General features: G+C 49.4%; 1 protein-coding gene and 2 long non-coding RNA genes across 8 annotated transcripts in view; 2 read left to right on the top strand and 1 right to left on the bottom strand.

The window, feature by feature from the left end:
• PRICKLE1 (prickle planar cell polarity protein 1) overlaps positions 1–21,390 on the bottom strand; it is a 111,570-nt gene that overhangs the window by 11,234 nt on the left and 78,946 nt on the right. For 3 of the 6 annotated variants that reach the window (XM_038577336.1, XM_038577334.1, XM_038577332.1), the window contains one exon: positions 152–338. In XM_038577336.1, coding sequence (XP_038433264.1) covers positions 152–283 — 132 coding nt within the window. In that variant the 5' untranslated portion in view covers positions 284–338. Of the gene's footprint in view, positions 1–151; positions 339–9,476; positions 9,492–9,824; positions 9,912–11,014; positions 11,126–21,390 lie in introns of those variants that run through there. The other 3 variants (XM_038577335.1, XM_038577333.1, XM_038577337.1) reach the window with 3 other exon arrangements.
• Positions 1,551–7,063, top strand: LOC119866396. The gene is made up of 3 exons (XR_005380054.1): positions 1,551–1,867; positions 4,616–4,762; positions 6,652–7,063. It is a non-coding gene; the product is annotated as an uncharacterized LOC119866396 (long non-coding RNA).
• On the top strand, positions 11,180–19,002 carry LOC106557907. The gene is made up of 3 exons (XR_005380051.1): positions 11,180–11,396; positions 13,120–13,264; positions 18,667–19,002. It is a non-coding gene; the product is annotated as an uncharacterized LOC106557907 (long non-coding RNA).

Genomic DNA, 21,390 nt, shown 5'->3' on the forward strand with positions numbered 1-21,390 from the left:
GCAGCATGTCAGTGTGGCAGGAATGGTCTATGTTGTTTTTTTTCTTTTCTTTTCTTTTTTTTTTTTTTTTTTTTTTTTTTTTTTTTAGCAAGTCTTAAAAAATCTTCAATCCCCTTGAAAAACAGAACACATAGGGCGATTAGGTTCTCACCTGCTCTGGTCTAAGGCCTGGGGGCACCCAGGCATACTCCTCCAACGCACAGCCAGAATCATCATCGGACGTGGAACTCCTCTGGCACCCAAAGGCGAGTTTGCTCATTTTGGGCTCCATCTCCAAAGGCATAATAATAAAGTGAAAAGGCCGGGTTTCTCAGTCACAGGACATCAAACAGTGGCTGCTGTGGACAATATAGGAAAAACAAAAACAAAAAAGAAATTAATACACGAAGGCACTATTCTTACCCTCCAGGAACTTTTATTGAATGTTGCTTACACACAGCTCGGGCCCAGAAAAGTAACCGAATTACTGGTGTCACCGCCCCCCAACCCCCAGGCCCACCGAGACTTAAAATCTACACCATTGGGAAACTGCCCCCCCATGACTCAGCATTTCAGAAAATGCTACCCCAACTAGCTTAGCCCCAGTAGCCTTTAAAAAGTGCCTCCTAACATACTATTCATTAGGAAAGTTCTCAAGAAGACTGCTGTTGACCTTCTAACCTTCCCCCAAATGCCATCCTGTGACGTCCCAGGAGCTGAAGCAAGAAGTGTGAGGGGCTGCACCTCCTCCTGCCTTGCCCACCACAGCTCTGTGCCATGAATAATGGCTCCAGAGCCCCCCTACCCCACCCCAGCTCGCCATGTTCCTCATGAGTTTTCCCAACAGGCACAGAGTAGGTCCACTGGGCCAAACCACTTAGGCTTCTGGTTTCTAATCCAGCTCTGGGAGACAGTATACTTAGCCTACTCACTGAGTACAGGCGGCAGTTAAACCCTTACACAGCACATTCAGTCCAAAGCCTTCCCTATCGATGGGCTAACGTCGGCCAGACAGTTCATTAAGGAGTTCCTCCAACAAAAAGCAATTGAACCCAAGCACGAGGCTGGAGTAAAAGGCAGCTGGGTGACTGTTAGTGCTGAATCGCAATAGTGGCACTCATTGAAAGGTCAACACGGTACCTACTAGGCGTGACATGTTCTGAGCCAGCTACTGGGCAAAGCAAATCCAGTTCTGGATGAAAACTTTTCCTCCCATGGAAGGTCTATAAGAAGTGTCAACGTGACAGTCCCCATCCTACAGCCCAGGGACCTGATCAGCCCTGGAGTTCCTTGTTAAGTTGCTTCTGATTCTTAAACATCATCCCTCATCCCAAAGCACCAGGAAAACTAAAATTCAAGACTTTCAGAACCAGATGCAGCTTTTTATACCTGGCCCTTTCTCTTTAAGAACAAAAGAGAGAAAATATACCATGGTTAGCTTGACCCCAATTTAAAGAAAACAAGGCTCCCGAAAGTTAAGTGACTTGCCCACGGTCGCAAAGCCCAAAGCCAGGGTGCGGTCACACTACATGCCTGACTCAGACTTCCACGAGTCGTTCTGCCTTAAAAAATTCTCTCACTTGTGCTCGCTTCGGCAGCACATACACTAAAAAATTCTCTCACTTGCTATAAAACAAGTAGGAAAGACAGTGGAACCTAAACATGCTTCAGCCTGCGACGAAGTCTTACTCCAGCAACTAGGTCAACAAAACTCTAAATACTTCCAGTGTCACAAAGTGTTACCTATCACAACCGGATTATTAAAATGTACTTTTTTTTTTTTATAAATCAAAGGACAAGAAGAAATTAAAATTGTAACAGTCAACAAATGGAAGGCCAAGCACCCAGTGCCTACAATCTGTACTAGAAGAAGGAGCGATGCCACACAGTAGGTATTATTCCAACTAATAGACTTAACTATCTTTCACCCAGAACAAAAAGTGATGACCTCACTTCCTCCATCCTCCACCATCATTGGGAGGTTATGACCTTTTAAACAAGGCAGGTCGTCATTTCACACAGGTGCAATTCATTCCCATCTTGACTTAAGAAAGGCTCTCTAAACAGGCACATTCCTTAGTCTTCGGTAAAAAAAAAAAAGGATGTGTTAATGAAAGTCAGAAAATTTCTTGGATCTAGTCTTTCCCTTTTGTTTTGGAAAAAGCAACTCCCACATGTCAAAGGAAGAGAACGAGAGGTTAAGAATTTAATTAGTAACTCAAAAACCCCCTCCAGGAGAAGGGGGGGGGGGTGCTTCAAAGCAATTTTAACCCAAATCATGAAATATGTATATTTGGCCCTTGCCAAACCCAGCTGAGGGAGGAGACAGTACGGTGCTTTCTCTGCAGAAACGGAACACAAATATTAAATAGAACCTAAAAATTAAATGTCAGTGTACTACACAACACGAGAAAACACCACAAATTAAGACAAACCGTGGATTTCCCAAACTAGCACAAAGATGCAGACTACCAAAGACCTGAGGACTTCTACAGCTGTTTTCCTTGATTAGCCTTTTGCAGAAGAAATGTACAGTGAATTACGGTCCTAATCATGGTGCATCAACATCAGCACTAAATGACACTGTCCCCCTCCTCCCACTCATCTAGACCCGCTGGCCGTGCCTTGAGCCGACAACTCCCACGTGCTCATCCCAGCCTTCGCACACTCTACACGGGGGACTGCTCTCCATCAACAGTGTGAAGGGTCCCCACTGCAGGAACCTAAGTGACAAAGTCCTTTTTATCCCAGGCAAGGCTTATGGTTTTATCTGCTGGCACTCTGACAGCTAACATTTCTCTGTGCCTCGCCTGGGACGATTAGGGTTATGACCCTTAATCCCCCGATCAAGCACCCCCAAAAGGGTGTATCCCCACTCACAGAGGGGGAAACTGAGCCTCCAAACCACCTGCCACAGGACAACTGCCCAAAGGTCAGTTAGTTAACAAGCAGGGGCCTCGGAACTGGGCCTGTGAGCCTAAGCCCCTAACCTCCCACTGCCTCCTAGAGGTGGAATCTGACTGAGCCAGTTCCTTTTCTCTGGCCAGCCAGTCAGGCTACTGCACCACAGCCCCCGACAAGTGACAAGTGACACACTGCAGGGAGACAGGCCACTCTGCCCAGAGCAGGTGCTGCAAGGAGAGAGCACAGTCAAAAAGAATTATAAAAATTCAACAGCCTCATGAACTGTTGATTCAGAGGTTTTCTCTGGACAAAGCCTCTTTTTTGCTTTTTAGCAAAAGATGAGAGATGCCTGGATGGCTCAGTCATTGAGTGTCTGCCTTTGGCTCAGGGTGTGACTGCGGACTCCTGGGGATCGAGTCCTGCTTCTCCCTCTGCCTCTCTCTCACAAATAAATAAACTCTAAAAAAAAAAAAATAACTTCAAATGACAAAACATCTTATTCCTTAGCAAGGTCTCAGAGATGACAAAAAATAAACATTAAAAAAATGAAAGTCCCATAGCATGACCTCCACTTACCCGGTGTGGTAAGAGACACCACATCACCACTAGCTACTTTTTCTTTACTTGATAACACACAAATTTGAATATGGATTTTTCTTTTTAAAAAAATTACCTTGTTAGTAGACCCTTATATTCTTAAGTAGATCACTGTCTCATACTGCGTCATATGAAAGCAGTTGCCTGCTGAGCATGGTTCTTGCATTTCTAAAACATTAAAGTCATAAAAATGATAAATACTATCTCACATAGATCTGTTCCTATAGGCATTTACATCACTCCATGGGGTTTGACAAAGAAAGAGGGGAGCCTGGCCATGACTTATGCTCTGAGTCATGATGCAGGGTCTTTCTGATGACATGTAAATGCTGTTATGTCTCATCTGCCAAAATACCACCTTTTAGACCAAACATGAAACCACGCGTGATTGGAGCTAATAGAAAAATTTCATGAATTTCATTAAAATTGCTGTCACTTTAGGTAGATCGTGTGAAATAGGGACACAAATCAGGTCGACAAATGAGTTGCATTTTAATGGGAATAGAACTATTGGAAGCTGGGATTATGACAGTTTCTCAAGTTTTTTTTTTTTTTTTTGGCAGAACCACACTTGGATGCACAAGCATGACCCTGTCCTGTGCCCTGTCCTTCATTAATTTTGTATTTATTTTTGTAAATTTTTATGTTGATGTAGTTTCAAACTTCAGAAGAGGTGAAAGAGAAAGGAACTCCTATCTAGCCTTTACCCAGATTCATCAGTTGTTTACATCTTGCTTCATCTGGTTTATCATCATCATCGTCATTATCACAAACTCTATACACACTTTTGTGGGAACCATCTGGGAGTGTGTATTTTTTACATTCTCTTACCCAACCACAGCTAAATTAAACATGATATATTTTTTTAAATGTTTACTTTAAAAAAAAAAACAACTTTGGGCAAGACATCATGTTAGATGCTTGAGACAAACAGAATAAAAAGCCAAAATAGCTAGTATTCTGGGATTATTGTGAGGCAGGCCTATTGTCCTGATGTTGAAATGCTGTAATTAACTGAATGAACTTTATCATAAGTGAATGGCAAGTTTGCATTAACCAATCCTGTGCTAGGTTTCCCCTGTTGGGGGGAATATATCAGCAGACACCTCTCCAAGGTCTCTCTATAATTCTGCAGGTAAGTCAGTCTCATCGTGCGGAAAAAAGAGGAAAACGGATTTCAAGAATGGTTTGTTCAGGTGTCAGAGTCTGACTCTTAAGGAAGCAACACCTTAAGAGCTAAGAGCACTGCCAAAGGGGTCATCGAGGTCAGCACAGCGAACAGGTATGTGAATTAAACTAGAGCAGGCTAGGGGTTACTTGCAGATACCATTTTGAAGAGGAGACTAAAAGCCTATTAGAAGAATCAAGGAGAGAAGCGAATGACAGATGAAAAGAAAAGAGCATGGACGTGAGGGAGGGGAGAAAGCAGCCCGAGGTTGGGTAGAGAGACAGGATATACCTTTTTCTTATAAAGACAACAATTGCCAGGCGGTGCTCCATGCAAGCCATGCAACAGACGGTGGAAGGGTTTCATTTCCCTCCTTTCTCCCCTTTCTCCTTCCAAATAGTTAAATAGCTACTTCTCACCATTTAAAAAAGAGTCAAAGACAAACAGCTCACAGATGTAGGACTTCTCAATCATCATATAATTGTCAGGAGAACATCTGACCCAAGGGATAGAGCAATACTTAGGCAAGAGGATTGGGGACTTCGGCATTCAGTAAACTCAGCCCGGGAGGCTTCATACCTTTCACAAGTCCCCAAACATCACGAGGCCCTACTCTTGACTGCAACTATTTTCCTTCAAAAGGTGTCTAAATATGTGAAACTTTTGAAAAAAGGAATTACATGAATATAAAGAAAGTTACCATTGACACATGTCATTTGGCACCGTTACTTCCACTGTTAATTACTGAGATTTTCTTGAAGCTGACCAGCAACATCCAGAACAAGAACTATTGTTAATAACAAAACTGAAGGTTGGCATGTGAATTTTATCTTGAGTTCAGGAGGTTCTCCAGCCTCCTGAAGGGCAAACTATTAGCCTCCATTCCTAGGCTCCCTTAGAATCAGCTTCTAACCAGTCCCTACCTAAAATCTCCAATACCACGCATGCATCCACCCACAGACGCACAGCATGCATACAGAGCAGGGCAGGGTATTTCCAGGCGTCTTCAGTAGAGGAACAATCGGGAGAACCCAATCTCTGACTGGCTCTAAGTTGGCCTTTGTCCCCCAAATCAGAGTACGGCCCCATTCATCCAACACAGTGATGTAAAGAGGGGTCCCTCATGGAATTTACTCTCCAGATTCATTTACTCCATCCATTCACTCATCCCTATATTTAAAGGCCATTACTGAGTGGTTCTAGGAAATACCAAAAAAAGGCAACTGATTTTATTCCATTAAAAGCTAGAACTTAAAAAAATAAAAACGTATACACCATGATAAGAGTGCTTCCAAATTCCATTATACAATTCCTTGCTTTCTTGACTGGTGGTGTGTGTCTACTATATGTGCTTTAGCCTTGCATTCTTAGCAGAAAATGAACAGTAGAAAGAACACTGGCATCAGGAATCTAATCCAGCCACCCAACTGGGTGATACCTGGGAACCCAGTTCCCCAACTAGAAAGTAAGTTTAGGGCTCTCTCACAGCGTAGAGCCGATGTCTAGAATCACGTGGCCCCAGACTCCTAGTTTTAAGATGGTTGACAAACTTTTTATAGTTTTTCCCTCCCTGCTGTCATGATAGAATTTTGAATTCCTGCTGCTTTAAGTCTCTTATTAAGGAAGTAGCCTTTTTTCTTTGCCACAACCAACAACCTCCAAATCTTTTTTTTTTTAATTTGTTGCTTTCAACCTTCCGTAAATAAGACAACGACGATTTGAAAAAAATTCGTCTAAAAGTATACAGAGTCATTATGCTATGAACAAGGGCTTACACATTCCTTCTGTGAGCACAGTAATCACTGGCGAAATAAGATAACACAATATGTGAAGGTGTTATGCAAACTCAAAGGAGCTTTATTATTCTGCTGTGCTATTTTAGTCATTTGAGAATCATTTATTTTCTATTGTGCTATATGCCGCATCCAGGACAGCTAAGGATTACTATTTTGATTGACCTTGACATGTACATAAATGAGCCTTTATTATTTTTCCCCCAAAAGCGTAATAAGTCAGCACCGTATGTGAAGGTCCAGAGGCAGTGAAGAGTCAAGAGTTTCGCTGGAAGACAGAAGCAACAGTAGATGGCAATGGTAACACCAAATGACATTTTTAAGAATTAAGACAAATCAAACAGAAGACTTCGTGCTTAACTCTCAAGGCAACAGGAAAAGAAAAAAGGCATGTGAGCAGAGTGCCACCATCAGTCTTAAAATTAATATACAGTGATGGTCAGGAAAGAGAACAGGAACCTGGGAGAGGCCTATTAGCCCACCGTCGGTCACTAAGAGAGCCTAAACACGGTGGCCTGGGGAGATAAAGTAAAAGGAACCCACAAGAAATGGGGTCAAAGATAGGTGACTGCAAGACGATGTACTAAAATGGAAATACTGGGATGCCTGAGTGGCTCAGCGGTTGAGCATCTGCCTTTGGCTCAGGACGTGATCCTGGGATGTGGGATCCTGGGATGTGGCTTCCTGTGAGGAGCCTGCTTCTCCCTCTGCCTGTGTCTCTGCCTCTCTCCGTGTCTCCCATGAATATATAAATAAAATCTTAAAAAAAAATAAAATGGAAATACTACATGGGTGGGTCAGAGGGGAGTGGGGATTTGAGGGGGTTGAGGAGAAGGAGTTCAATCAGAGACATACATGCAGAGGTTATAAAACTGCATCAGTTCTGGTATGGTTCCTATTATTAATCATTTTCTTGGACCCAGTCACCAAGTCAAATCAAAATCTGGCAAACAGAAAACAGGATAATTTTCAGCGTCTGCCATCGAATATGAAGTCTAAGGTCATACCCCTAATTACAACAAATACTTTTTCCCCAAATTCCACTCTAGTTCCTATGTGAAGATTACCACGGCACTGCAGGATCCCCAGGAGAAGGTATTTCTTGTGTGAACATGCCCAGGGAAGTTAGAAATCCTTTGATCACCAAAACCCAGAGCAGATACTGATTTGTGAAGTCACTTGGGCTAACATTCCCTAGGTGTCCCCTGCTGCTAAGTGTCATCCTACAGGCCACCAACTGCTTAACAGCTTCTTTGTTAAACTGCTTGTTAACAAGGCCTTAGCACACAGAAGATGCAGATCACACATTCCCATTCAGGAGCTACTCTCGGGTCAGGCTAAATATGCAGGTGAAGGAGGTTTAACAGCAAACTTACGTGGCCGTGCAAAAATCTGGAACACGGCCATTCTCCGCAACCCACGGGATGTACAACCCTACGGATACGGGTATTCTCTTGTTCATGGAGATGGTTTCCAAAAGCGAGAGACCAGTAATCGCCGTGGGTATCAAAACTATGATAACCAAGGTTTGAGTCTCACAGCAGAGCCCCTGAACTGTTCTCACAGCCCCTCAGAGGGCGCTCAGGGCCTACCCTCTGCTGAAGTCAGAGGCTCAGGGCCCAACTCGATTTTATTTATATTGAGATGAACCGCGGAGGTAGCAGGGAACTAAGAGCATCCTGAAGGTACCCAAACACCTTGCTTGGCCAGACATCCCTTTACTAACATTTACCAGCAGTTAGTGGCATGAGGCATTTTCTCTATTTTGCAGGTAAACCTCCAACCAGCTTGTCCGCTTTCCAACAGCTGCAAAGGATGGCCTGTCGGGTACCATCCAAGTGCCAAGAAGCTCTCGGTTTTTTTCCAGGAGGAAATGTGTGACTCTGGGTGGGGGTGGGGGTGGGGGTGGGGGGGCTTCCAAGCATTCCGATTTCATGCACAAAAACGTCCCACGACAGTGAGGCAGACCAATTAACAAAAGGAGGAAACGTGGTGACAAAGCATGGTCCTCTGCCAGGAGGGCGCTTCTGGGGTCGGGTGTTCTGGCTGCAAACCGGTCTACACGGACAAAACCCGAACCGCACCCTGGGCACCGCGCTGGTGAACCCGTTATTTTCCACAACGGGGGGCGCAGACACTGTCGCACCCCGCGCTCCAGGCGGCCTCCCGCTGGCCTCTGGACGTCTGTGCTCTCGGCGCCCGCTCGACTCCGGGCACGCACGGCCTCAGGTTTCACCCCGTCACCTGCTGGCTCCCCAACAACACTGCTCTTTGTGAGGCTCGCGGCGCTCACGGCAGACACGTTTCCAGAGAAAACACTTCAAGAGCCGCTTTGAGAAGTCCCGAGGCTCGCGTTGTAAAAGCAAATTGCACACCCGGCCTGCTCGCTCCCGGCCCGGCCGACGTGCGGACCCCGGGCGTTCAACGAGGGGGGCGCGGGGGCGGAAAGGAGGTCACCGTCCTTGGGGGCGCGGCAGGTGCCGCGGGGTCCACCCGCGCCCGCAGCCGGGACCGCCACTCCCGGGGGCAGCCCGGCCGCGAGGGGGCGCCCCGACCCCGGCCCCCCACACCCCGCGGTGGGGGCGACCCCTGGGCGCCCACGCGAGGCCCGCGGAGCATCACCCCGTCCCCAGAGGCGCCTGGACCCCCGCACCCACCTGCAGCGAACGCCGCGCGGAGCACCCAGTCCCGTCCCCAGGGGCGCCCGGACCGCCCCCCCCCCCGGCCCCAGGGGCGCCCGGACCCCCGCACCCACCTGCAGCCAACGCCGCGCGCAGCACCCAGCCCCGTCCCCAGGGGCGCCCGGACCCCACCCCCCGGCCCTAGGGGCACCCGGACTCCCGCACCCACCTGCAGCGAACGCCGCGCGGAGCACCCAGTCCCGTCCCCAGGGGCGCCCGGACCGACCCCCCCGGCCCCAGGGGCGCCCGGACCCCCGCACCCACCTGCAGCCAACGCCGCGCGCAGCACCCAGTCCCGTCCCCAGGGACGCCCGGACTCCCCGTCCCCAGGGGGCGCCCCGGCCCCGCACTCACCTGTAGCCAACGCCGCGCGGAGCAGCCCCCCCCCCCCGTCCCCAGGGGCACCCGGATCCCCCCCCCCCCCGTCCCCAGGGACGCCCGGACCCCGCACCCACCTGCAGCCAACGCCGCGCGCAGCACCCAGCCCCGTCCCCAGGGCGCCCGGACCCCGCACCCACCTGCAGCCAACGCGGCGCGCAGCACCCAGTCCCGTCCCCAGGGGCGCCCGGACGCCCCCCCCCGTCCCCAGGGGCGCCCGGACCCCGCACCCACCTGCAGCCAACGCCGCGCGCAGCACCCAGTCCCGTCCCCAGGGGCGCCCGGACCCCCCCGCCCCAGGGGGCGCCCCGACCCCGCACTCACCTGTAGCCAACGCCGCGCGGAGCAGCCCCCGTCCCCAGGGGCGCCCGGACCCCGCACCCACCTGCAGCCAACGCGGCGCGCAGCACCCAGTCCCGTCCCCAGGGGCGCCCGGACGCCCCCCCCCGTCCCCAGGGGCGCCCGGACCCCGCACCCACCTGCAGCCAACGCCGCGCGCAGCACCCAGTCCCGTCCCCAGGGGCGCCCGGACCCCCCCCGCCCCAGGGGGCGCCCCGACCCCGCACTCACCTGTAGCCAACGCCGCGCGGAGCAGCCCCCGTCCCCAGGGGCGCCCGGACCCCGCACCCACCTGCAGCCAACGCCGCGCGGAGCAGCACCGGCCCCGCGGCTGGACGGCGCCGAGCAGCCCCGCAGCCCTCGGCGTCCAGCCCGGGGCCGGCCCGCGGCTCCCCCCCTGCGGCCGCGGGGCCTCCCCAAGGCAGGCAGGACCGGGTGCCCCGCGGGTCGCCGTCACCCACCCGCTTCCGCAGCCGACCCGGCGGGGCGGAGGGGCGGGGCGGCGGGCGCAGGGCCCCCGCGGGTCTCCGCCCCCGCCCCGCCCCGCCCCCGGCAGCCCCCGCCCCCCGCCCCCCCGCGCCCCTCTCCGGCTGCAGCTCCCTAACCAGCCGCGGGGGGCCCGGCGCCGCGTCCCTGGGCTCCCGCCGCCCCCCGCCTCGGGGCCACCGCACCCCCGCCCCGCGCCCCGGCTCCGCGTTTCTCCGGAATCCTCCACCCGGGGGAGGGAAGAAAAAAAACAAAACAAAACAAAACAAAAAAAAAAAACAAACCCGCGTCCGCCTCCGCGCCCGGGGCCCGCGATCTGCAAAAGTAACCGGGGCCCGCGTTCAAAACAGTAACCATTTCGGGGCGGCCCGGGGGGCTCCGCGGCTCAGCGCCGCCCGCAGCCCGGGGCGTGACCCTGGGGACCCGGGATCGAGGCCCGCGTCGGGCTCCCCGCGTGCAGGCTGCGTCTCCCTCTGCCTGTGTCTCTCTCTCTCTCTGTCTCTAATTTAAAAAAAAATTAAAAATAAGGAAAAGTAACCGTTCGCCTCCTGCCGGCCCCCTCCGGCCCCCTCCGGCCCCCTCCGCCGCGCCCCAGCCCGCGGCCGCCTTCCAGGCACGGTCCCCGCCGACCGCGGCCCCGCAGGTCCCTGGAGGGGTCGCCGCAGCCGCAGCCGCAGCCGCAGCCTTACCTCCGGCCCCCGCTCCACCACCCAGGAGCCGCGAGGGCCGCGGCGGGGACCCCGGGGCGCTTATGCACCGCCCCCCGCAGGTGCAGCTCGGCCACGAAACGCGCGGAGAAGTATGCAAGGCCACCTCCTAAAGGAACCCTCCCCACTCAGCCCCATAAACATGAGGTCAGCAAATGGCACGTTTAACCCAGTCCTCACTCCGAAGGGCCCATTAACATATGAATCCCCCTCTTAGGGACTCTCCTTGCACTTCGCAGGGAGTCCGGCCACTTAGCGCAGGGGATTTATTTTTATCGGTAAATAACAGCGAAAGAGAAGGGGCCGGGGTCATGGGATACGCTGAATCCACTACGTGAAGAAGAGATTTCTGTAAACGGGATAAGTGAGTATCATTATCCAGACGCAAGAACGTGCCTGAGACTTACTCTGATCCTGTCTTAGAGCTAATTTCTAGATGACGCCCAGAAAAAAGGGAAGTTTGGCGGTCGTTGTCTACAGAAAGGGCCAAAAAAAAAAAAAAAAAAAAGAGGCAAAACCAAGGCCTCACAGCAAGCCAAGAGAGGTGAGGGATGGGGAGCCTCTCAGCACCTGGGGTGTGGATGCATCACTTCTGAACCAGGGTTCAATTTCTACAGTAGCCAAGGGAGGGGGGAGAAAAAGATGCCATATTTAAGTATTTAAGACTTTGGTCAGTTTATAAGGTGCTATTATTACACAAACACAACTTGAAATGATCACCGGTTCCTTAGGGATCCTACCTTTTCTTTAAGGTAAAAAAAAAAAAAAAAAAAAAAAAATCCTCCAACCATCAGGATTCCTTGGGAGTGATTTGCAATATCTGCTTCTACACAGAGAACCGAATAGCTCCCTGTCACTGCGACTTAAAAATGCACAGACAGGTTGCCATAAATGGAGCAGTCGGGTAATTAACTGTGGCCAGTCTCGGTTATCTCTGCCTTAAAGCATGGCAGCCGAAGAGAAGCTCCTTTTTTTTCCTTTTTCTTTCTTTTTTTTTTTTTTTTTAAAGCTATTGTTTTCCAGTGTTGGAGACAAAAATTTGTGGCTCTGCTGGTAGACTAATTTGGAAACACGGATCCAAACAACAGGATTTGTAATTCAAATGGACTCTCTGTTGGCCGACAGGGATTTCCAGTTTGGAAGACTGATCCTACCCAGTTCCAAGGCTAGAGCCCCCCTCCGGCCTCCCGATTGCGGGGGGACTCACGGGAGGGTGGGCGGGGGGCTCGCAAGGGGACCTGTGAAATGAACCATGAGGGCCTAGGGCAGGTTTCCTTTTTCCTCTCTCACTCTGGGCCTCCTCAGGGGGAGTCATCAGGCGACGGTACCTACAGGACAAAGGTGCACTTAGTGGCTTCAATCAAACCCCTAAACTACTGTATCATTATGATAAAGGGAGGATTAGTGGACCGGTGCTTTGAGCCAGGTGGATCCTTCTAGAAACAGCCTTTAAAGGAGAGCTACACATTAGCCAGGGCCACAGAAGCCTCCCAAACTACAAACCCTAGCGACACTTATCAGTATTAAATGTCAGCCATTGTGACTGTGCTTCCTCTAAGGCGGTTCCTTGTAAATACTAGTTTTTTTTTTATTGTTGTTTTTTTCTTTTTTACAATTTCAACAGGTACTGTCAGCTTTATGGCCTATTGTCGGGGTTTTTAGTGATGAAGCGCTTTGGAGAGAGTTAAAAGCTCCCCACTAATGTTCAATCTAAATGCAACAGACTTCTCCTCTGGCCTGAAAGGCATTGCTATTGTCAAGGGTGAACTCGGGCAGGATGGGGAGCAAGGCCCCCCACTAGCATCCTTTTGTTTCAGCCCCGTGGAATATTCATTGCTTGCAGATCACACTTAGGGGAGGCTGAGAAAGGCAGCCCAGAAATTCACAGGCCCTGGTTTCCTCGCCCCATCCGGGTCTCTGCTCCACAGTAACCTCCGCAGAGGGGCCTCCCCAACCCTCCTGGTCCCCCAGGATCACCTCTCCCTGTGGTTGGCGCTCCTTATCTTCATGGCTCTTAGCTTTGCTTGACATGATGTGTCTGTTCACGTTTTGCTGTCTTTCTCCCACCCCCCTCCCCCCTCCTCCAGGCAGGGACGTTGGGGATTCGCTGCTCTATTCTCAGCACCTGGAACCATCCCTGGCGCGCAGCAGACAAGCTCAATAAACATGAGCTACGTGAACAAGGGAGTTGTGGACAGTCTTCTCAGGCCCTCACACACCTTACTTGTACAAGTAAGTCTGTTTCTAACCTAAGACCTTACTGAGCCACAAGGTCCTAGTGGAAGAGACTATGATAGAAAGTCAGAAAAATGCCAAGGGCAAAGAAATAAAGAGGCAGCATTTTGTCAACCGCCTGCCAGCTCCACTGGATCTGGAAGAAAGAGATAAAATACAAAACAGAAAGCAAAGCTTGGTGCTATTTCTTGGTTCTCCCGCGATTTGTATATAGTGACCTTGAGGTCTTCTCCTTGCCTCTGTTTTTTTCATTTGTAGAACAGACCTGCCTTTTTAGTTTTAAGAGGGAGAGTTGCTCTTGGTCTCAGACATTTGGAAGAATTTGTAGCTAAATACCAGAAATCTGGGAAGAGTCCATTTAAATGATTGCATGTCTCAGAGTTTCTTACGAGAAAAAAAGAGATCCAGGGCGCTAATATTCATCAGGTGACATCTCACTCAACAAATTCGAGGGTCAGCTGGCATATGTAACGTTAAGTAGGGTGACGGCTTTGGTCTTCAGTGACACTTAAGTCTAGGACAGCAGTTTGGCTGTTCTGACCGTATACAGACAGGTAGCCAAAGAATCTCAAGTAACACCTGTATGCAGGATGTAATTTCTAATTCAAATGGCTTTTGAAACCAAAAAAAAAAAAAAAAAAGAACCACAAAGTCATACAAGCAGACAGTACAGTTGACAACCTGTGGGATCCCACATCTTGTCTAGATTAAAAAAAAAAAAAGAGAGAAAGATCCAGAGGAATACTCATCATAATTCATCATGCTTGTTACCAAATGTTAGCACTGAAAGTTTATGTTTTCTTTTTCTTGTTCATTTTCAGCATTTCTGTTGTGCCTCAGATTGGGCCAGCTACCCCGGTGGGTTACTGCACATTTGCAAATTCTGAGTCTGTAGCCCCCCCAGGGGAGGACCCCCACCCCCACCCCCAGGCAGACACCAGCTCTTCCCTGCCTTACCAGGCATTCTGCTGTTTTATCATAGGTTAGGGTTTCTCTAGGCCTCCAATTACTTTCCTCGCCCTCTGATTATATTTAAAGCAATGTGATTAGAGAGCACGGGCTCTTTAACATTTTCTGCACCCAACTGCTCTCTAGGTTTCCTAGTCCCATCCTCCCAGCTGTCTGTCCCCCCCCCCACCTCCCGGAGCACTGTCACTGCTCCTGTCCCAGTCCCCGGGCCGGGGGCGCTGGGCCTGCAGCCCCGGGCTCCAAGTCTCTTCTCTGCCCATCACTCACTGTGACATTGGGAGAGGTCACTTCTCTGCCGTGTTAGTTGTCTTCATGTCTAAAAATTCTAGTGTTAGGCGAGGTCAACGATTTAGAACTTCTGAGGAGGGAACACAATGCTTGTTTCAACTAAAATAAGAATCTCAGTATAGAAACGGACGAAGGAGGGGTGCCTGGGTGGCTCAGTGGTTGAGCAGCTGCCTTTGGCTCAGGGCTTGATCCTGGGGTCCTGGGATCATGTCCTGCGTCAGGCCTCCCTGTAGGGAGCCTGCTTCTCCCTCTCTGTGTCTCTCATGAATAAATAAAAATCTTAAAAAAAAAATTAAAAAGCTAGAACGAAAAAAGAAACAGAGGAAGGGGAAGCTGCTCTGTTGGAGCTCTGGGTTGGTCTCTTCCCAAAGCCCTCCCAGCAGTACCTTCCCCACCCTCACCCCCTCTCATTCTTTCAGGTGGGTGCTCAGGCTCCCTCACCTCAAACTAGATGCTCCTGGAGACTCCACCAGTTCCAGTATTTTCTGAGTCTCTTAAAACAACAGCTGGTTAGGACACTCACAGATAGGTGTTTGCAGCTGTGCTGGGTTGAGTCCACAGCCCAAGCTGGGTGGGAAAATGGGGTGGGGGGCCAGGTCCTTCCTTTCATTCCTGCTCAGGATTCTAACTTCTGGTACAAACCGGCCACTGTCTTTGCTCATCCCACTTCCTCTCCCAACTTTTCTGGAGTACTCCTTCCCCACCCCAGGAAATGTTTGTTGTTTTTCATGGACAGATAAACTAATATTCAAGCACCTTGACCTTAAGCTCTTCACCTCTCTCTGCTTCTGTAGACGTGTGTTCTTTTTTTTTTTTTTTTAAAGATTTTATTTATTCATGAGAGACATGGAGAGAGAGGTAGACATAGAGGCAGAGGCAGAAGCAGGCACCACACAGGGAGCCCGACGTGGGACTCGATCCCAAGACTCTAGGATTATGACCTGAGCCAAAGGTAGATGATCAACCACTGAGCCACCCAGGCGTCCCGTGACGTGTGGTTTAAATACAGACTTCACTACTGCAAAGCTACCAAAATATTAAGGAATGAAGAATAAATCTTGCAGTAACTATCGAGAGATCTCTATGCATGAAGGATATCCAAGATATAGTAAGATTCAAACCCCAATATATAGTCTGATCACATTGTTATAACTAATAATATGTAGGCTATTATATACCTAACAAAGCTATTTAGAAGAATATAAATACCAAGCCATTAATGTGTTTTCTAGAGGAAGACAGACAATAAGAAACTATCACTCCTTAATTTATATCTGTAAAATAAATGTCTTTTCATAGCTTCATGTTATTTATAACCTTTTTCTATTTATAGTGATCAGATAAAACTTTTACGATTTAAGAGACAATAGAGAAGATATACCACAATATTAATATAAGGAAGAACTCTCAGAAGCAGAAAGTGATGCTCTTGATTTAATTACTGGTTGATACGGGAAAACACAAGAACACACAAGTCCTCTCCCTGTATCTTCCTCTCAGTCGCAAAGTTTAATAGTGGATCTCCACTGTATTTATTTATAATACTTTGGGAGGGGAATGTAGCAGCCCCACATTTGCAAGAAGTCAGATGTACTGGCTCAGGAGCCACTCCAGTTGATGATGCCTCCTACATCCATCCATCGATTCACTGATATGTTCCTTGGTTGACTTAAAAGAGATCTCTTGAAGCGCAGCCTTGTCAGACCTAAATCCCCCCCTTAAGTTAAGGATTTCATATTCTATTTATGTCTTGATTTATTTCAAAAAGGCACAGGAAAATGTACAAGGTGAGTGGGGAAAAGAATTTCTTTTCTCAAAATACACAACAGGCCATGATATACTGTGATAATACTGCACTAGAGGGGTGGTTAAAATTATAATCCAGGAATAAGGGAAGCCTGGGTGGCCCAGGTGGGTAAGCATCTGCCTTCAGCTCAGGTCATGATCCTAGGGGTCCCTGCTCTCCTTGCTCGTGCGCTCTCGTTCTCTCTGTCAAATAAATAAAATCTTAAAAAAAAAAAGAAAATCCAGGGCAGCCCTGATGGCTTAGCAGTTTAGCACCGCCTTCAGCCCATGGTGTGATCCTAGAGACCTGGGATCGAGTCCCACGTCAGGCTCCCTGCATGGAGCCTGCTTCTCCCTCTGCTTGTGTCTCTGCCTCTCTCTGTGTGTCTCTCATAAATAAATAAAATCTTTAATAATAATAATAATCCAGGAATAAGAGGAAATGTTGATCAATCAATTCTGGCTAGAAGGTGAAGATTAAGGAAGTGGGAAGGTAGGGTAAGCTTTTAGGTCTTTAAGGAATAGAAGCAGTTGATCACGGTAATTCTTAGAGTGGAGCTGGGGCAGGGAATAGGGCCCAGGTCAGACTGAGCCAATCAAAGCTTGAGAAGAGTGAGCAGCTCTTAGTAAACCCATGATAAATGCGACAGGAGGACAGGAAGATAGGAGGGAGGGCCGGAGACTGTGCCCATAGGCAGGCAGGATCGCTAAGCTACTCTGAGGGCTACGGGAGCCACAGAAGTTCAAGCAGAGAAGGGTGACGTGATTGTATCTATGCCCTAATTAGAGGGAGGGCAGAGAGAGCAGCACAGAGGAACTAGGTGGGAAGGGCTTAGAAACTGTCCCAGTCGAGGGCAGAAAAGATAAGAGTGTGTCTGAGGGCGGCCCGGTGTGTATGCTGGGGGTAGGGTGGCAGACGGGGTGCAGACCTTCCTAAATGAATCAGCATTCCCATAGTTTCCTTGAAAGACAGCCAAAAGTTTAGCCCTGACGTGGGCTCTACCTTGAATCTGCAAATACCTTCCACTGCCCAAGGGAAATAAAGGATTTACATTTTTCTTTTTAATCTCCACATCCAAAGTGGAACTTGAACTCATGACCCAGAGATCAAGAGTCCCAGCCTCTACCAAGTGAGCCAGTCAGGCGCCCAGGAGTTGCATTGCTTGCTTGCTTGCTTTCATTCATCCTTTCCTTTCTCTTCCTTCCTTCAGATTTATTTATTTGAGAAAGGGCGGGGGGCCAGGGGGTGCGCAGAGAGAGTGAAGCAGACTCCTCGCTGAGCCCGATCCCACAACTCCAAGATCGTGACCTGAACCGAAATCAAGAGTTGGACGCTCAATGGACTGAGCCACCCAGGCGCCCCAGGATTTACATTTCTAGGCTCAACCTTTATCTTCCTGTTGAAAGTCACCTTTAAAACACAGTATTTGGGCAGCCCGGGTGGCTCAGCGGTTCAGCGCCGCCTTCAGCCCAGGGTGTGATCCTGGAGTCCCAGGATCGAGTCCCACGTCGGGCTCCCTGCATGGAGCCTGCTTCTCCCTCTGCCTGTGTCTCTGCCTCTCTCTGTCTCTGTGTCTCTCGTGAATAAATAAAAAAAAATCTTAAAAAAAATAAAATTATGGGGTATTCGCTGCTTTATTTTTTTTTCAATACTTAATAATTAGATCAGCATGATCTTTTTTTTTAATTTTTTTAATTTATTTATGATAGTCACAGAGAGAGAGAGAGGCAGAGACATAGGCAGAGGGAGAAGCAGGCTCCATGCACCGGGAGCCTGATGTGGGATTCGATCCTGGGTCTCCAGGATCGCGCCCTGGGCCAAAGGCAGGCGCCAAACCGCTGTGCCACCCAGGGATCCCCATTCGCTGCTTTATTTCATGAACTACACACGCAAAGCTATTTTGCTCACCTGCGTACCTTCCTACGCTACTCAAACTCTCCACCACCTAAAACGGTTGATTCTCCACGAGGGAGAATGTGGACCCAACAAGAGGCAGGGCAGCTTTTAACACTGTAACTCTGTGCTAGAACTAATCGAGGTGTTCTTAGAGAGGTGTCAGCAAAGAATGGTTTCAAGCAGCCAGAAGCCTCTTGCCAAAAAAGAAAAAGGTCAGCAAAGCTCTCCAGAACCTTTCTTTATCTTATCTGCGATCCCAAGGTCCTCTCTGCAACCGTGGGAATTTAAACGAGGTGATCTTTGTAGTGGAGACTGGTTTGCAAGCCTTAATTAGATTGTGCCAGGGACAGGATCTGGAATTCAAATTGTTCTATTGGTCCTGAATCACGCAGTTCTAGATGAGTGACCGTCTTTTGAGACGAGTTACCTGCAATATTTCCTTTCTCCTTTATGCTTGCAGCTGTGGTCTCTTCAGCCTGGAGTTGCTGCTGAATCATGGAGGGGTGAAGGCCACGGAGCTCCCCTCTTTTGTTTAGGGATCGACACACAGGCCTGGAATATTGGGCACGTCGCCTGGCACGCACGGGATTCTCAGGAAATATTTGCTGAGTGTCTTGCTCACATTGGATTCTCCACAGAACCTGACACAGGCCTTGCACAGACTAAACTAAATACTCCTTTTTATACCTCAACGACCAGTCTGTTGATTGTTTTTATTTTTTATTTAGATTTTTTTCTAAGTGTGCCAACTAATTTGAGGTTAAATTTTCCAGGTTGTTTTTTTTTTTTTTTTTTTTTTTTTTAGGGATTTTATCTATTTCTTCATGAGAGACACACGCAGAGAGAGGCAGCGACACGGGCAGACGGAGAAGCAGGCTCCATGCAGGGAGCCCGATGCGGGACTCGATCCCAGGACCCCAGGATCACACCCAGATTTTCCAGTTTTACTGTTTAAAGTAATCTCATGAAATTTATCGCTTAAGTCATTTATTCTCTCTGGCTTCTGAGATCTGATGGGGACTAACTGGTTAATTTGAAGTCTCTTTAGAAAGCTCCAATTTCGGGGGGATCCCTGGGTAGCTCAGCGGTTTGGCGCCTGCCTTTGGCCCAGGGCATGGTCCTGGAGTCCCGGGATCGAGTCCCACGTCGGGCTCCCTGCATGGAGCCTGCTTCTCCCTCTGCCTGTGTCTCTGCCTCTCTCTCTTTCTCTCTCTATCATGAATGAATGAATAAATAAATAAATCTTTAAAAAAAAAAAAGCTCCAATTTCCAACTCCTGTGCTCCACCCACCTCCAAAGCAACATCCTACCTCCTCCTCTAGCTCCTCCCAGTCTCACGATGGTCCCACCAGTACTCCAAGTGGCCAATACTCCAACCCATCATCCCAGAGCCTCCCTCAAGCGGCTGTCCATCCTCATTCGGTTACTTCTCAGGTCTGTGTGTGTCTCGTAAGCTTTCCTAGTGGCCTGTCTCCCTCGTGTCTGTGTGGCTGGGGCCTCCCTGCCCTGGGGTCACCACAGCAGCCTGACTCACCTCTTCATACCCTCTCACCTCCGCAGCTTCTCCTCCACTTGACCACCACCAATGCGACTGGGTTCATTCTGCTACTTCAAAATCCCTTCTTCATGGGTTCTTTGCAGTTCCAGCCCCTGTGGAATCTTCTAGCTCTCTCACCACCACCTGGCCTAACTCACCTTGGGCTCTATCACTGGTGGTTTCCAACCATACTAGGCTGTTTCATGACCTCTGACTAATCCAGCTGGTCCCTCTAGTTGGCTCCGGCTAGCCACTCGCTTTGATCTGCCCGACTCACTGGCTTCCCGATTGAATTTGAGGTGGGTTGTGGCCATGTGCCAGGGCGTCTACACTGTCCTTCCTCTGCCCCAGGACCCTCCATTAGTCCCAAGGCTCCCATCTTATTCAGGCTAATCCCCCACCCACCCACCCAAATTACAGCTTATTTTCTTTCTCAATCAAAACTTTTATTCCCAGGCCCCTGGGTGGTTCAGCAGTTGAGCATCTGCCTTTGGCTCAGGGTGTGATCCCAGGGTCCTGGGATCGAGTCCCACATGGGGCTCCCTACAGGGAGCCTGCTTCTCCCTCTGCCTGTGTGTCTGCCTCTCTCTCTCTCTCTCTCTCTCTCTCTCTGTCTCTCATGAATAAATAAATAAAATCCTTTTTTAAAAAAAATTTTATTCACTACAACGACATGACTCTCTTCTTATGTGCACACAGCCTTGAGATAGCCCAGAGGCTTTCCTTTCCACCCAGTGGCTACACCAATAAGGATGGGCTACAGCCACTACTTTGGTCAATATTAGTGTATGGAAGAGCTATATTTTTGAGGAATAGACCTTCTGGTGTTTCTAGCTCCTTCAAAGAGCTTTCCCAGATGCTTCCATTCTCCTTCTGCCAAGCCCATGCCAAATAGTTCCGTGAAAACGGTCATGTGCCATTGCTGGATTAACAGAGACCACAACAAACATGGTGCCATCACCCAAGTTGTCAGAATTTTGGGTCCATTAATCTTATCACTAGATTAGATGCTTCTTGAGAGCAGTATCTGCCCCCTTCCTTTATGGCACAGGACACAGCATAACAAGGATGACTTGCTGGAGGCCATGTCAGTTAAGTACAGTTAACTTTGGCCAGGTGTGGAGACCAGGGCTGCAGGGGGTGGACCCCCCTCCCCCCCCAGTCAGTACCAACCCCGGGAGTGGCGCGCTCTGTGGTTCCAGAAGCAAAAGCACCTGATCCCACATCCATTCACCCTGCTTCAAACCCAAACCTTGAAGACACAACCAAATCATGAAGAGCCTGCTGTGGACCACACTAAAGAAACATGTTTAAGACCCAGAAACAAATGTAAAGTGATAAGAGATCTACAACTTGGGAGTGTGCCGAGTAGTGAAATTGGAAGTGAGGTGAGTCAGAGACCAAACACAATCGCCGGGCTAAGGGTGGAAATGGCTGAAATAGAGAAGAAAACCAGGACTTTCCAAGGAAAAGCTGGATATGCTCTCTCTGAAGATAATCAGGGTGAAGAAGCTGTTTGTAAGGGATAGAAGTGAGGTCTGAATGGATCTGGAGGCTGCAAACGTCCATAGCCCCCTTGAGGGGAGGGGGATGCAGCCTTAGAGCCTTTCACCCAGGACCTGCCATAGGGCCTGCCTTTCAATGAAT

Source organism: Canis lupus, chromosome 27, assembly GCF_011100685.1.
Source record: "Canis lupus familiaris isolate Mischka breed German Shepherd chromosome 27, alternate assembly UU_Cfam_GSD_1.0, whole genome shotgun sequence".
Lineage (NCBI taxonomy): Eukaryota > Metazoa > Chordata > Mammalia > Carnivora > Canidae > Canis > Canis lupus.